Consider the following 14,374-nt stretch of genomic DNA (forward strand, 5'->3'; position numbering starts at 1 on the left):
GCTATATTTTATTCCTTTACAGGCAACCACAAGTGCAGTTACCTTGCAAACAACCGAGTCATGATTTGAATGGTGCAGCAGGTGCAGTAGCACCAGGCCCAAAAGTTGTCCGAACTCCTCTAAACAAACAATATTGCTATATATGACTGCTAAACAGTCAGTCACATTTTCAGTTACCTTGCAGGTAAAAGGGGCTTGATTTGAATAGTGCAGTAGGTGCAGATGAACCGGGGCCAAAATCTAGGAAGCCCACTAAGCGAAGAATATGTTAAATTTTACAACTAAATAGGCAGTCACAAGTACAGTTATCTAGCAGGCACTAGGTTCATGATTTGAATGGTGCAGCCGGTGCAGTGCCACTGAGGCCAAAAGTTGTCATAACTCCTCCAAACACCAAATATTGCTATATTTTACTACTAAATAGTCACAAATGCAGTTATCTAGAAGGCACTAGGGGCATGATTTAAATGGTGCAGTGGCACCGGGCCAAAAAGCTGTCAGAATTCCTCTTAACTCATGGCCTGCCCGCGCTTCAATAGAGCCACCTGGCGGGGGAGCGGGCCTTCTCAGTTGTGATCCCCCAGCATGCTGCAAGCGCTTAGAGACCTCTGGTGATTTGGAGCTCTACAAAATATATTAACATAACATAATAGTGCTACTACATCAATTAATTCTACTATTTCCCTGTTTCAAAATGTTGCTATTACTTACCAGCACTATATCACTTGTAACAACACGATATATTGCCTTTTTCTACATAAACAAGTCATAACACTTTATCAGACTTTCTGTAACTTATATTGTACAACTACTCTGCAAGCTACAGCTTACAACAAAAAACATCTTTGTTTCTTATTGTTGGTAAAAAGGAGAGCGGTGTTGGAGGCAACACAAAGGGGGAGGCAACACGGACGAAGGGGGACGGTAACACGGAGGACAGGGAGAAGGCAATACAGACAACAGAAGTGTGGGGCGAAAAAAAGTGATACGACATAGGGAGATGTGTCCGCATCATAGCTCTTTTTTTTGTTTGTTATGGCATGGAGGAGGCTGAGGGCACTCAAACACAGATAAGGGAGGATGCAGGGGAAGCACACACGGACCAGAGAGGGTGAGTGGAGGGGCAAGCAAACACAGACATGTGGGCAAGCAAATACGGACTGGGGCAAGCAAACACTGACAGGGAGGGAGGGTGGGGGGGCAAGCAAACACCGACCATAAGTGCACACAGATGAGAGAGAGGGTGAGGGCAAGTGAACACAGACGTTTTGCAAGCAAACACAGACAAGGGAGGGAGGCTGGGGGACAAGCGAGGGAGGCAGGCGATGGAGGGTGGGAGGCAAGCAAAGGAGGGTGAATCGGCAGGCAATAGGCACGCAAGGGAGGAAGGGTGGGAGGCAGGCAAGGGAGGAAGGGTGGGAGGCGTGGGAGGTAAGGGAGCCAAGCCAGGGAGGGAGGGAGGGTGGGAGGCAAGCAAAGGAGAGAGGATGGGGGCAAGTAGGGGAAGGAGGGTGGGAGCATGCAAGGGAACAGCAAACATCGACCTCGGCAAGCAAACACAGACAAGGGAGGGAGGCTGGGGGACAAGCGAGGGAGGAAGGCTAGGGAGGGTGGGAGGCAAGCCAGGGAGGGTGAATCGGCAGGCAATAGGCACGCAAGGGAGGAAGGGTGGGAGGCGTGGGAGGTAAGGGAGGCAAGCCAGGGAGGGAGGGTGGGAGGCAAGCAAAGGAGAGAGGATGGTGGCAAGTAGGGGAAGGAGGGTGGGAGCATGCAAGGGAACAGCAAACATCGACCTGGGCAAGCAAACATGGACCAGGGAGGGAGGGTGTGGGCAAGCAGAAACATGAACCATGGGGGGCAAGCAGCAACATGGACAATGGGTGACAAGCAGCAACACAGACCAGGGAGGTTTTGTGGAACACTGAGGGGAAGAAGTGCACAAGAGAGCCATTCGAAAAAGAGGCACTCTAGTACAAATATAAGCATTGGCAACTTCATCAAGTAGTGGTGTAGATCTCTCACGTGTAGATGAAGGTCATCAAAGAAATTGTGATTTCATTTTTAGGACATGTAAGTATGTTTTGCCTTTGCAATCAGTTATCTTAAGCGCCAATTCCAAAGTCACTCATATTCTCAACGAATTTCAGTGGATTATAAGGGGAAACAATAAAATAGATTTACCAATGCATGGATGTAGGAAATACTTTGTTCTTACCTTGCACAAGCCAAGGCAACAAGAGCAGCAGCAGAATTTTCCCTTTGTTTATACAGGATTTGCTGTCCTGAGGCAAATGTCTCCTCCAGCCAGGAGCAAAGTAAAGACTCAATTCCGTTAAGACAGTCTATAGGTTCCTTAGTCAAACTCAAGGGCTGGCAGTCTCGAAGGCAATTCAATAGCACTTCAGCTGTGATATTACAAAGTGAGGGGTCTGTTCTACTCTGAGACTGAATAAGAGGAAAAACAAGGAGTAGTCCCATTCGAGATGTAAACGGTGCCTGCTCAGGTTGCTGCAGAAGCCCCTGCCGCTTGAGTAAGGCCAAGGTTTCCTCATCACCGGACCCATCACGTTCATTCTGCTCCTCAAGAGCAATTTGACGCTGAGCATTCCATAGTCCCCGCAAAGCATTCAGGCGGTATTCGAGCAGACGGGCGTAGGCATTGCTCTGGTTTCCACAAACTGCGCGCAAGCGTTCTGCTAACTCAGTTGGATTCTTTGTTTCAAATGTTAAAATCTAAAATAAAGAAAAAACAAGATTACAAACGAAATAAAGAATACTGCACATTTGATCAATGATCCTATGTTGAAAACACAGATATATTGTGACTTAATTTTCCTCTAAATGCATCCCTTACTCATCAAGCCCTTTTATTTTCTCTAAATGATCCTACCAAAAAGTCAGATTCCACCGAAGTGGAGACCGTGTATTGCGTGAAGATGTGTTATTATCAAATATTCATGATCTGGGATTGGCATAACCCCCACCACGCCACTGACCCATTTCTCCAGTCCTACAGTGCACCCATGTGTATTGTTGTTGTGCACAAAGTATGTAGTCTCCCCACATCTAGCAGCATGTCAGTGGCTGGCCTAGGCAGAAGGACTTGGAGGACTTTCTAAAACTAAGTATGAGGTTGTCAACCATATCTTCGGGCCTTTTTGGGCAATTGGACTCTTCTTAAATGGATGAAACTCTTTGTATCTCAAAATGCAAGAAGAGCTGTGTGCCATTTTATATTGGTTTATCTTTTTCTGATTGGTCTTGTGTTTTCCCTTCCGTGTACTTGACAATCTTTTGAGTCACCTGGGGAGCTCAAAGTTTTTTTTTTACTTTCAACCAGCAGAACAAAATGTTTTGTTTGGCAAGCTGTGTCCCCAAAGCCGGGGTATGGTGGTGTTGCGTAGAGTTCGGTTTAAGTAAGTGAGCTACCAAGAGGGTATGATGACTCTTCAGCCTAGCGGCAAAAAGCACATCCAAGACATTTGCTTCATGAGAAAGCCGATAACCTGCAGGAGACCTATTGATCTTATTTCAGTGAGACACCACACCATTGTGAGCTTTGTATCACCTCTTTTGTAGACAACAGACAGATGGAATATTTCTTCTTTTCTCTAGACCTTACAGTAACATCTCACTAGTTTTATGCTGTGTCCCAGATTCTGGAACCCCTGCATCTGTTTAAGACACATCTGCTGCATGATTCACTAACAAACTTTGTTGTGGTTTGAATCTTGGTATCCATGAGAGAGTGTTTGAAACACCCACCCTAGGTCTGGCCACATTGCATGAGGTTTAAAGATGCTCTCTACATAATATAAAGCTTTCAGTGTGAGATTTAAGAACATTTACTTATTTGATCAATGTATTGTGATCTCTTGAAAGCTGCAGCTAAAGATGTCAAGGTTTTAATGCTTCCTTTTCACTGTAGAAAAAAAAATATTTCAGATTAAAAAAACACAGATATTGAATATAAAGTTCATAAACACAAAAATAAAACCTAAGTTGTTGAGAAAACATAAGTTATGCAGTATCAGAAATGAATAAATAATTTATACAATATCCCTAGAGCCATCTTGCATGCTTCAAATCTTAAAAAGCACTTTTTACATTCCTTCATGGTCACCCCATATCAGAGTCCCAGAGTCTGGCCATCACATGCCTCCTATCCCCTTCCTCCAAAATAGCCATCTCCATTGCACAGTAATAAAAATGTAAAATATATTTTACTGAAAGGATCCTTGTCAAGTCACGATTTAGCTGCACATAACCAATGCTACAAAACCTAACCATTCGAATTTTCAAGAAACAACTTCAGTTGATCTGTAAATAATACATTTCATGAAGGAGTAATCTGTTCTCCTGTCAAGACACCCATTTCCTTACATAATCCCAAACATGAAATCAGATACCTGCATATGTGTGACGTCCGTGCCCACAAGGCCAAAAAGAGAGTAAAGGGAAAGAGGCCTAAAGCCTCATTTAAATATTTTCTCCAATGTATAGTACAGATCATGGATTAGCGTGAAATGTTGAATTTTTGTTTGCTGTATTTACCAGAGTATTTCTGTTTTCAACGCGAAGATCTGCCCAGTACTTGTTGGTCTACCCAGTGTTTCCAACCACTTCTCTGCTCCTTTACAAATGTTTTGCTCCATTTTGTAAAGAGAATAACTCCTAAACAAATCTAATCCCCACATCATTTCCACCTTGAGTAACCCTTCCTATCAGTGGTAGTCTACCAAGATCCAAATCCTCCATTCAACAGCAGAAGAAATGTTTAATTTAAATACATTTATAGAACCCTGCTTCTGGGTGTTGAACTTCCGCTTGTATTTCACAAAAATAGAGAAAAGTCCCATTCTGTATTGTTTGAAATACCACATTCAGGTTATGTGCTAGGCCGATATGATGACTTTAAAAAAAAAAAAAAAGCATGATGTGAAAAAGGCTCTAAACATTTGCGTTGTGCGGCTTTAGAAATGTCCATTCTGCAGACAGTTTGGTATTTTACATCAACGTATCTAATGAACTGTCCAAATTGAGTAACCTCAGCTGCAAAGTATGCATTTGAATGCCACATTTGTTTATGCGTTACAATAAATGACTTGGATAAATATTTCCAACTCAACTTTTCTATAACCTACATATGACAGCAGAAATTATTCTCCATTGCTCTTTGGAGGCCGGGTTTTGGAGGCAACTGTCCCTACATTTTCCAAGCTCCCCTTCGGTCTTGCACCTCTAGCCATTACTGGAAACCAAAGCATCTTTTTAAGTGCCCCGTTTTCAGGTATGAGGTTCTACAGTGAAATGGACTTGTATGAAAGAGTAGGAGTGCATGGAATGATGGTCAAGGATCTATCACAAAAGCTTTCTTCCTCGTGTCCTCCTAAGGCTACCAACTGATGAGTTTCATAGTAGACACACCTAATTACTGCCTCAGCCTGATCACCCTTGGAATGAGGCTGGCTTTTGGTAGCTGACATACACTACTGAGTTGACAAGCTCTGTAGCTTTGGTGTGCTTGACAGATAAAGCGTGAATATTCCCCTAAATGGAGCAATAATGACTTATTTGCCATCAAAACATTATCCCTGTACACCTTCCTTTGAAAATTCTAATCATCATGTCCCTTCAGTGATGTTTGCTTGAAGCCCAGTAAGGCTGTGGGAAATATACGGACTAACCTAAGTACTGTGGCTCCAAAATCTTGAGAGTTTGGCCATGCTTTGTAAACCACTGCGCAAGAGTAGTGGGATCTTAATTTGAAACCAGTGGTCACCAGATAGCAAAACAAACTAGGAGAATGGCAACATGTTGCCTCTAAAAAGCTTCTTGAAGCTTCTGCTGCTTATTCAATATAGATGAACACAAACAATCCCATCCTTGCCCCAGCCCTGCAAAGTGCTATTTATGCAGCATTTTGCATGCAGAAACATCACTTTCAGTTCGGGAACCAAGGGATGGGATAATGTGGCTAACCTACCTCATCTGTTACTCGGTGTTGGCATCATTGCAGCATGGCACTGCTACTTTGAAGATCCACTCAAGCATGATTCAGATGCCCACAAATCCCACGGCGGCCCAGGAAACATTTTGCACCGAGATTTGGATTTCAGAATTCTGCATCAGAATATTGACTACACTGGGGCAACACATGTAAAGTGCTTTACTTTATTTCCCGGTCTACTTGTCTGTAAACGATTAGTCTTTTGAAGCAATCATTAACAACTCCTAATATTTAACATGTTCCCACACAGCTAATATTAGTTTGTTTTTTATGCTGTTATATAATATGCAATTAGTGATGAACTATTTCTGACAAAACACATAATAAGCTAAAATCCTTAGATTTTGATCAGAAGATTAGACACTCCCTGAGCATAATATAAGAGCTTCTGTCCACATTTTTCTTCAAAGTCACATGGGTAAACTAGTTTTCATATTTTCATCTGTAATGCAGGTGGTATGGATATACAAGGGCACATTTTAAATAATTTGTGAAGCGACTACATGACAATTTAAACAACCAATATTGCGTTGTAAATTGCTTCTATTTAACGGAATCCATATCAGTTACGTTACCTTTGTTAAAACATGGAAATATACTGTTATTTTTAAGTTTTTACATGCACACCATTTTTTTAATAAGCGCATTCACCAGAAGTCAGATGTACCCATTTTCAATAGTGAACAAATAAAAAATCCATAGCCTTTAAAGAGTGCTGCATAAAAATATAACTTTCAAACACTAAAAAAAAAAAAAAAAAAGATGTACCCGTTAAGCCTTACGCATTTAAATAAAAGTGTGGTTTTAGAAAAGAAAAATGGCAACTGGTTAGTGAAACCTAAACTTTAGCATGTAGGCCTGGCTAGGCGACGGTTTAAGCAAAGTCGATCGCCAATAGAAGGCCTGGGAGATGGGGATTCAAAAAGAATCTTTGAGGCCTTCTGATACCCAACCAACGTCACCGTGAAGACTTCAGCATATCACTGAGGCAGCTGCCAACGCACAAACCACTTTGTAGAGCTTTACCACTGTCAGGGGTAGTGGTATTATAGAGGACCTAATTATGCAGCAAAGTTATCTAAATTATGCATCAAAAACCACAATTATGATGCTCATTCCCTTACAGTATTACTTTAATCCATTTTATTTAAAAATAAAAGTTTTTGTGAAATATGCAAAGTGGGCAGAAACATTTGTGGCAAATTCAGAATCATGCAGTGAACACTGCTGCCACAGAAACACAAATCAACTGGCCTTTTAGCAAGGATTAATCATAAATGTGTTTATTAATGGTAAACAAAACCAAAACAATCTAATTCCAATCAGTATCCATTGTTATCTCTAAAAAGCAGTTTTCCTCAAAGTGCTACTAAGTAGCCTACAAAACAAGCATTGGCATAGCCAATAGGTCTCGCTTTTGGGACCTTATAAGTATTTAGTTATGCAGCACAATATCCTTGGTTCAACAACATCAACTGTTACATGGCTCAACACTTATAAGGTCCCAAAGGCGAGACCTATTGGCTATGCCCATGCTTGTTTTCATTAATTATGGACACAGTCCGCTTGCTTCCCGCCAGGGGATGGAGTGAAAAGTGCATCTGACCGCTGAGTTTACAGGAAGGACAAACACATGCACGCTGAAGTCGTCTGACCGGCTGAGTAACACATTTTAATATTTAAAGCCAAATATATCTAAGACAGCTCATGCATTTGTTGTTGTCTAGGAGGAGCAATGCTTCGGCTCAAATGCCAATATACTGTTTGATGCAACTGTGTGCTCCTGGGTAGAGCGTGCAGGCACTGTACCACGAAAGTGAAGACGAATGTGGCCCTTTTTAACTTGTTAGTTGAAAAAAAAGTCTCCTAACGATTGCACATTTGGTACCAGAGTGCAAAGGAGAAATTTTATGTTGCCAGAATCCCGTTTCGCTTCCTTTAGAATTCACTGCTTACTGTCTCGCAGATTTCACGTTACAATCACTTTACAGAAGGAAGAATGGGCCTCTAACCATAAGGCTTTTTAATGAGTTTTTATCCACCTACGTGGCCCTCGTCTGTTTAAATATATCTTCTGCGCATGAAAGCAGAACATGGCAGGAGCCATTTACACTTATCAGCAGAGTGTAATGGCAAATTCTAGGTCAGTATAGCGCCCTGAGCGCTTTTATTAATTATTGATCTATTATTCAGACTTGTGTAGGGTTCCTGCATCACTAAGTATTAGGGCCACTTGCATGCAATTCATATTCATAACGCTGCATTAAATGTATAGCAAAACATCAAACTACATGAACAAGTCTAGAATAGAGCGCAGGTTTCAATGCGCTTCAGAGGAGCCTCGCAGAATCGAAGCAACGTTTTGTACACCCGTTAACTGCCTGGGGAGAACATTTAGTTTAATAAAAATCAGAAGGGATGAGTTTTTAAGCGTTTTTCATTCTTAAATTGATGTTAAGACACGGCGTTGCTATCCGTAGATTTAGCTCAGAGATGTTTGACACCCACAGTCATGTTTTGCCCTTTTAGGTGCTCATCAGTGTGAGGCACTGGACATGCTGTGGACGTTTTCATAATGGGAGTATTATTTCTGATGCCGATACGGAGTGGGGTGCTTGGTTTGAGATAAAGAGGCTTTCTTTCTAGTCTTGGGTAACATTCCACTTGTTCAGCTCAAGATATACTTAGATTGGCAGTCACGTGTAAAAATCAGAGATGAAAGAAGCCTAACCTGAGAAACAACTTTTTACAATGGAGGGTTTTCTGAGAGCATGTGTAGAGAGGGAGTGGGGGTGCAAGGTAAATAAGCATCCCAACATGTCTGAACTGGTCCAGATTCAATCAAGACTTCTTTCAGCAAAAAAGGCTGTGGTTTTCCGAGTCCAATGATTAAGCTACACTTCACATGTTCTAATCACCGGTCCCAAAGACACAGCCGTCTTACTCAATAAATGCCCTTCACAGTTTTTTTAAAGCCCAATATGACAGAACGGATGGGATTATCAGCTGCGATGGCAAGATTATCACAAAAATGTACTAGCAGAACGCAATTATATCATCTTCCCAGGTTCCCCACTAAGGGTTTATCTTGTCGTTATCATACATGTCAGAAGACTAATGACCATCACGAAAGACTCCCAAAAGTGAATGCCTTTAACAAAAAGTCTACTTAAGTGAAATCTAACTTCTAATGATGCACCTCGCAAAACAGGCTAACTCTACCCTTCCCCTATGCAACCAACCCCGCCGAGATTCTTGGCCCGACACCAGGGCATCCACAACGAGGCCATTCACATCTAACTTTTAGGTGAGGTTCAAAATAGTTGATCGTCTAGAAAGCTAAACAAGCATTTGCAATGCAATAGGTCTCGCATTTATAAGAGTTTGAGCTATTGGCATTGTAAAATTACAATGCCTTTTATTTATGTTTTGGTTTTAAAACAAACAAAAGCCATTGTCATTTACAATGTCAGTAGCATAAACTCGCATAAAAGCAGTGTGTGGAGTGCAGCAGTGTGCGGCGTGCAGCAGTGTGCGGCGTGCAGCAGTGTGCGGCGTGCAGCAGTGTGCGGCGTGCAGCAGTGTGCGGCGTGCAGCAGTGTGAGGCATGCAGCACTGGGTGGCGTGTAGCGGCGCGCAGCAGTGTGCAGCGTGCAGCAGTGTGCGGCGTGCAGCAGTGTGCGGCGTGCAGCAGTGTGCGGCGTGCAGCAGTGTGCGGCGTGCAGCAGTGTGCGGCGTGCAGCAGTGTGCGGCGTGCAGCAGTGTGTGGCGTGCAGCAGTGTTTCATGTAGCATTGTGCGGCGTGCAGCAGTGTGTGGCGTGCAGCAGTGTGTGACGTGCAGCAGTGTGTGACGTGCAGCAGTGTGTGACGTGCAGCAGTGTTTCGTGTAGCAGTGTGCGGCATGCAGCAGTGTGCGGCGTGCAGCAGTGTGCGGCGTGCAGCAGTGTGCGGCGTGCAGCAGTGTGCGGCGTGCAGCAGTGTGTGGCGTGCAGCAGTGTGTGGCGTGCAGCAGTGTGTGGCGTGCAGCAGTGTGTGGCGTGCAGCAGTGTTTCGTGTAGCAGTGTGAGGCATGCAGCACTGTGTGGCGTGCAGCGGCGTGCAGCAGTGTGCGGCATGCAGCAGTGTGCTGCGTGCAGCAGTGTGCTGTGTGCAGCAGTGTCGTGCAGCATGCAGCAGTGAGTAATGCAGCAGTGTGTGGCGTGCAGCAGTTTGCGGCGTGCAGCAGTGTGTGCCGTGCAGCAGTGTGTGCCGTGCAGCAGTGTTTCCTGTAGCATTGTGCGGCGTGCAGCAGTGTGCGGCGTGCAGCAGTGTGTGGCGTGCAGCAGTGTTTCGTGTAACAGTGTGCAGCGTGCAGCAGTGTGCGGCGTGCAGCAGTGTGTGGCGTGCAGCAGTGTGTGTTTAGAAACGAGAATTAAGTTAAAAGTAAACTTACGTTTCATCATTGTCATCTAATGACTTCGTTATGAGAACTGATGTACCCTGTCTTACTTTGAATACTTCAAAAATAATCATCTACATAGCAAAAATCTTTCAGAGAATCAGAATGTGTACCCATTTCTATTAGTTTAATGTTTTGGCCCCAATTACCCAGGCAGGGACAAAGCAATAATTAAAACGAGAGAAAGCCTCAATCACGCAATGAGCCTCAAGCACGCAATGAGCTTGTGGCGCACTTCCAACAATCAAAAGTATGTGTTGCAAGTTATACTCAGTCAACGCGAGAGCAACATGGTGGTCACACACAACTTACATTACCATCTTCTTGTGTAAAACATCTTCTTGTTAACTGTTCAATTGTACTATATATTTTTATTGATGGACAGTATGTTTCCTAAAACTCAATGCTAATGCTTCCGTACTAGACTTGATCGATAACACACATCACAAATGTATCTCGCGTAGTGATATCTAAAGAGCATTAAAAGTTGCAAAGGTAAAACTGGAGTGTGGTGGAGAGACAGTGGAGGTTTAAAGAGTGTCTAGAGAGGTATAAAAGATGTAACGGTAAGACTAGAGAGTAGTGAGAGAGTTGAGGTTTACAGAGTGTCTAGAGGGGTTTAAAAGATGAAAAGGTAAGACTAGAGAGTGGCAGAGAGAGTAGATGGCCAGCAACATTACAATACATCGTTATAAATCACCAGAATGTGCTTAGTTCTGGTGCTTTTGGGAAAACGCAGATTTTGTGAATGCTACATGAGAGATCAGTGTGCTACATGAAATGCCCTCTGTAACCTGCCATATTGTATTGTGTGCAGAAGTGAAAGATCTGCCTGAAAATTGATTTATTGACTATAGTCCTTTGTTTATTGAGCTATACATTTCTAATTGCACATAACGTCTCCGAGTAAACCTTGGGGTGCTTGGCCTCGCTAGCCTGAGGGTCAAGGGGTAAACTTGATGCTCAGTTTTCGTCTCAAAGGTACGGTTAAGCGGCGCAACACAATAGTAAATACATCCGATGGTCACAATCTGAGCCCAGTATCCTGCGTCTGCCTTGGGACTTTTGATAAATGTCCCGGATTAAAGCAGAAAAGTTAGTCCATCAATGTTTTTAGAGAACTCATTTCGGACTACAGTGAATCATGCGTCTCATGTGAACTTCGTAAATGAAGCAACTTTCTGAAATATTCCTGGCTTCTGAGCGCTCGCTGTACGCCGAGTTTAAAAGTCAGTAGATGGCGAGAGGAGACATTATCAACACATGAGCCAAATGGAACCTCCATTTTGACACTTAGATTGAACAGTGAAGCAGGGGCAGGCTAAAAAATGATCTTGCAGGGAGATGTAATGGGACCTTTCACCTTGGCAATTTGTTACAGTGATATTTGCCACTCCTATCAGCCAAGCAATCTGACCCCTGCTATGTAGAGTGGTAGTTTAAGAGGCAGCATTTCATTTTACAAAACAACTGGCGATTTCACATGCTCGGCGAGCACTCCATTTTGGAAGCAATAGTTCACCTTAGCAGCCAAGCACAAAATTGCTGCCAGAAAAAGCGGGCTTGCCGTTTAACGGAGGCACGGGGTGAGTGGATGATTAAAAGTAGATTTTGACCTATGCTTTCTAAGCAAAACCGGGAACTAAATGTGGGATGAACTCCAATCTGCGCATGGGTGCTTTGGTTTTACTTAATGAGAGCTTGCTAAAAAAATATTTTAAAAAATATTGCGGACGGAGTCTGTGAAGCCGCTTACCTATAACAAGCCTAAAGAAAACATCAGTGTGAAAGACCACTTTTGTTTCTGTTGCTGCAGAGAGGGCGAGGGGGGAGAATGTGGCCTTATTGCCAAAGCTGCCGACTTTGAAGCTGAGCAGAAAAAGCAAATGGGTGCGAGAGCGCAATGTGGAACACTCATGCTTGTGCTAGCGGGAGCAGCGGCGCACAGCCACGCTAATTAGAAACATACACCACTTTTGTTCCTGTTGCTGCAGAGAGGGCGAGGGGGAAGAATGTGCCCTTATGGCCAAAGCTGCCTACTTTGAAGCTGAGCAGAAAAAGCAAATGAGTGAGAGAGCGCAATGTGCAACACTCATGCTTGTGCTAGCTTGCCCCTAGCGGGAGCGGGAGTGCTAATTAAAACAAGCAAACAAAAAAAAAAAAAAACGCCACACGACCGATGCGCCTTAACGTACACGATACAAAAACGCAAGCCTACACATGCAACCTTGTAAAAATTAAAAATTCACCACAAAACCTACGTGCCTCAAAATGCGAACAAAAAATGTAAACAAAAGTTAAAACATATGCAATACTAAAGAGTTAACGTGAATAGAAGGATGCATGCAATAGTAAAACAAACAAGAAGGTAAAGGAAAGAAAACAAACGGAAAGAAAGAGCGTGATCAAAGCTGAAGAAAAGGGAGGGGGAGAAGGGAGGAGGGAGTGCGAGCAGCAGCTGTGTTAAACAAGCCGAGGTGACAAGAAGGGATGGGCGAGAAGGGAGGGGGGAATGCCAGCAACAGAGGAGCCTGATCAAAGCTGACGAAAAGAGAAGGGAGGAGGGAGTGTGAGCAGCAGCTGTGCACGTGCACGCCAACATGCACTCAAGGTTTAGGCCAGCCAAAACTGTGGGTAGCACTTTGAAAATCCCACATATAAAATGTCTCTTCGAGCCTTTGGCTCGCGAGACCTAAAAATGAATTGCACGCTCCTGTAGCTTTGACATGTTTTCAGTTAGGAGAAAGGAGTGCATGCAAAAAATGTAAAGCATTGTGTCTTGGTAACAATCACGACCAAAACGATTCTTCGGAAGGAATGTGTATGACGTGATAACAGACTATTCCAGAGTTTATCCTAGAACTCTATTGTGAAGCGCTCTGACACCTTCGGGTAAAGTCCGCGCTATATAAAAACGCATTAAATAAAGAAATAAAGAAAACTTTGATTGTCAGGAAAGAAAAACAAGCATTGGCTGCGCGGGAAACAAGCATATGCCGTGAAAGTGAAACTGATGAAAGTGATTGCGCGGCCTGCTGCAGTATAGAGAGGAGAGGGGGGGGGGGGTAGTGGAGGTCAGCAGAGTGACGCGATCTGTTGTGAGGGAGGGGGAGGGAATTGAAGCACATAGTGATGGCACGCAAGGGGGAGAGAATTGAAGCGCGAAGAGAGTCACGCAAAGCGCGCGCCCGCACACATGTACTCAAGCTCTAGGCCGGCCATGGCAGCATCTGGTAACACTTTTGTTACCCCTTACTAAAAGTCGAGCAAGCAGCGCATGCGCTGCTCTAGGGTCGACTTAAAAACATGTAGTATAAAAAATACACAACAGGTAACATGTAATATGGTATAATAATAAGCAAGACAAAAATCCAACTTGAACTGTATTTCTTCTATCATGTCTAAATAGTACTGTGTTCTGACCTGGAGAACATACACAAAATTATACTTAGACCCCCTCCCCCAATCCTAAAGGCACTCATACATACTACAAAACATACCTACCACTAATACACAAACACAAAACAATAAAACAACGAAGAAGGTGTTTCTCTTTTAACCGTTGAGGTGTTGGGGGCTGGGACCACTTCTAGAAAGAGTGCATAATTTTTCCTCTAAGTATCATTAGGTCTCGCCTGGCCCAGCGCATGCGCTGGTCTGGCAAGACTTATTGAAAGGGCTCCAAAAAGTGCTGCCAGGCCAGCCTAGAGCTACAGTGCATGTGCGCGGGCGCGCGCGCCGCGCTTTACCCCGATTACTTTCACTTTCGCGGCCGCTTTGTTGTTTGATCGCAATTGCGGCCGCTTTGCATAGCCAATAGGTCTCGCTTTTGGAACCTTATAAGTATTTAGTTATGCAACTGTTGCATAGCTAAACACTTATAAGGTCGCAAAGGCGAGACCTATTGGCTATGCCAATGCTTGTT

General features: G+C 43.7%; 1 protein-coding gene across 2 annotated transcripts in view; it reads right to left on the reverse strand.

The window, feature by feature from the left end:
* HECTD4 (HECT domain E3 ubiquitin protein ligase 4) overlaps nt 1-14,374 on the reverse strand; it is a 2,430,065-nt gene that overhangs the window by 2,267,025 nt on the left and 148,666 nt on the right. For both annotated transcript variants that reach the window (XM_085634374.1, XM_085634373.1), the window contains exon 2: nt 2,216-2,733. In XM_085634374.1, coding sequence (XP_085490500.1) covers nt 2,216-2,733 — 518 coding nt within the window. The remainder of the gene's footprint in view (nt 1-2,215; nt 2,734-14,374) is intronic.

Source organism: Triturus cristatus, chromosome 11 (genome assembly GCF_964204655.1).
Source record: "Triturus cristatus chromosome 11, aTriCri1.1, whole genome shotgun sequence".
NCBI lineage: Eukaryota > Metazoa > Chordata > Amphibia > Caudata > Salamandridae > Triturus > Triturus cristatus.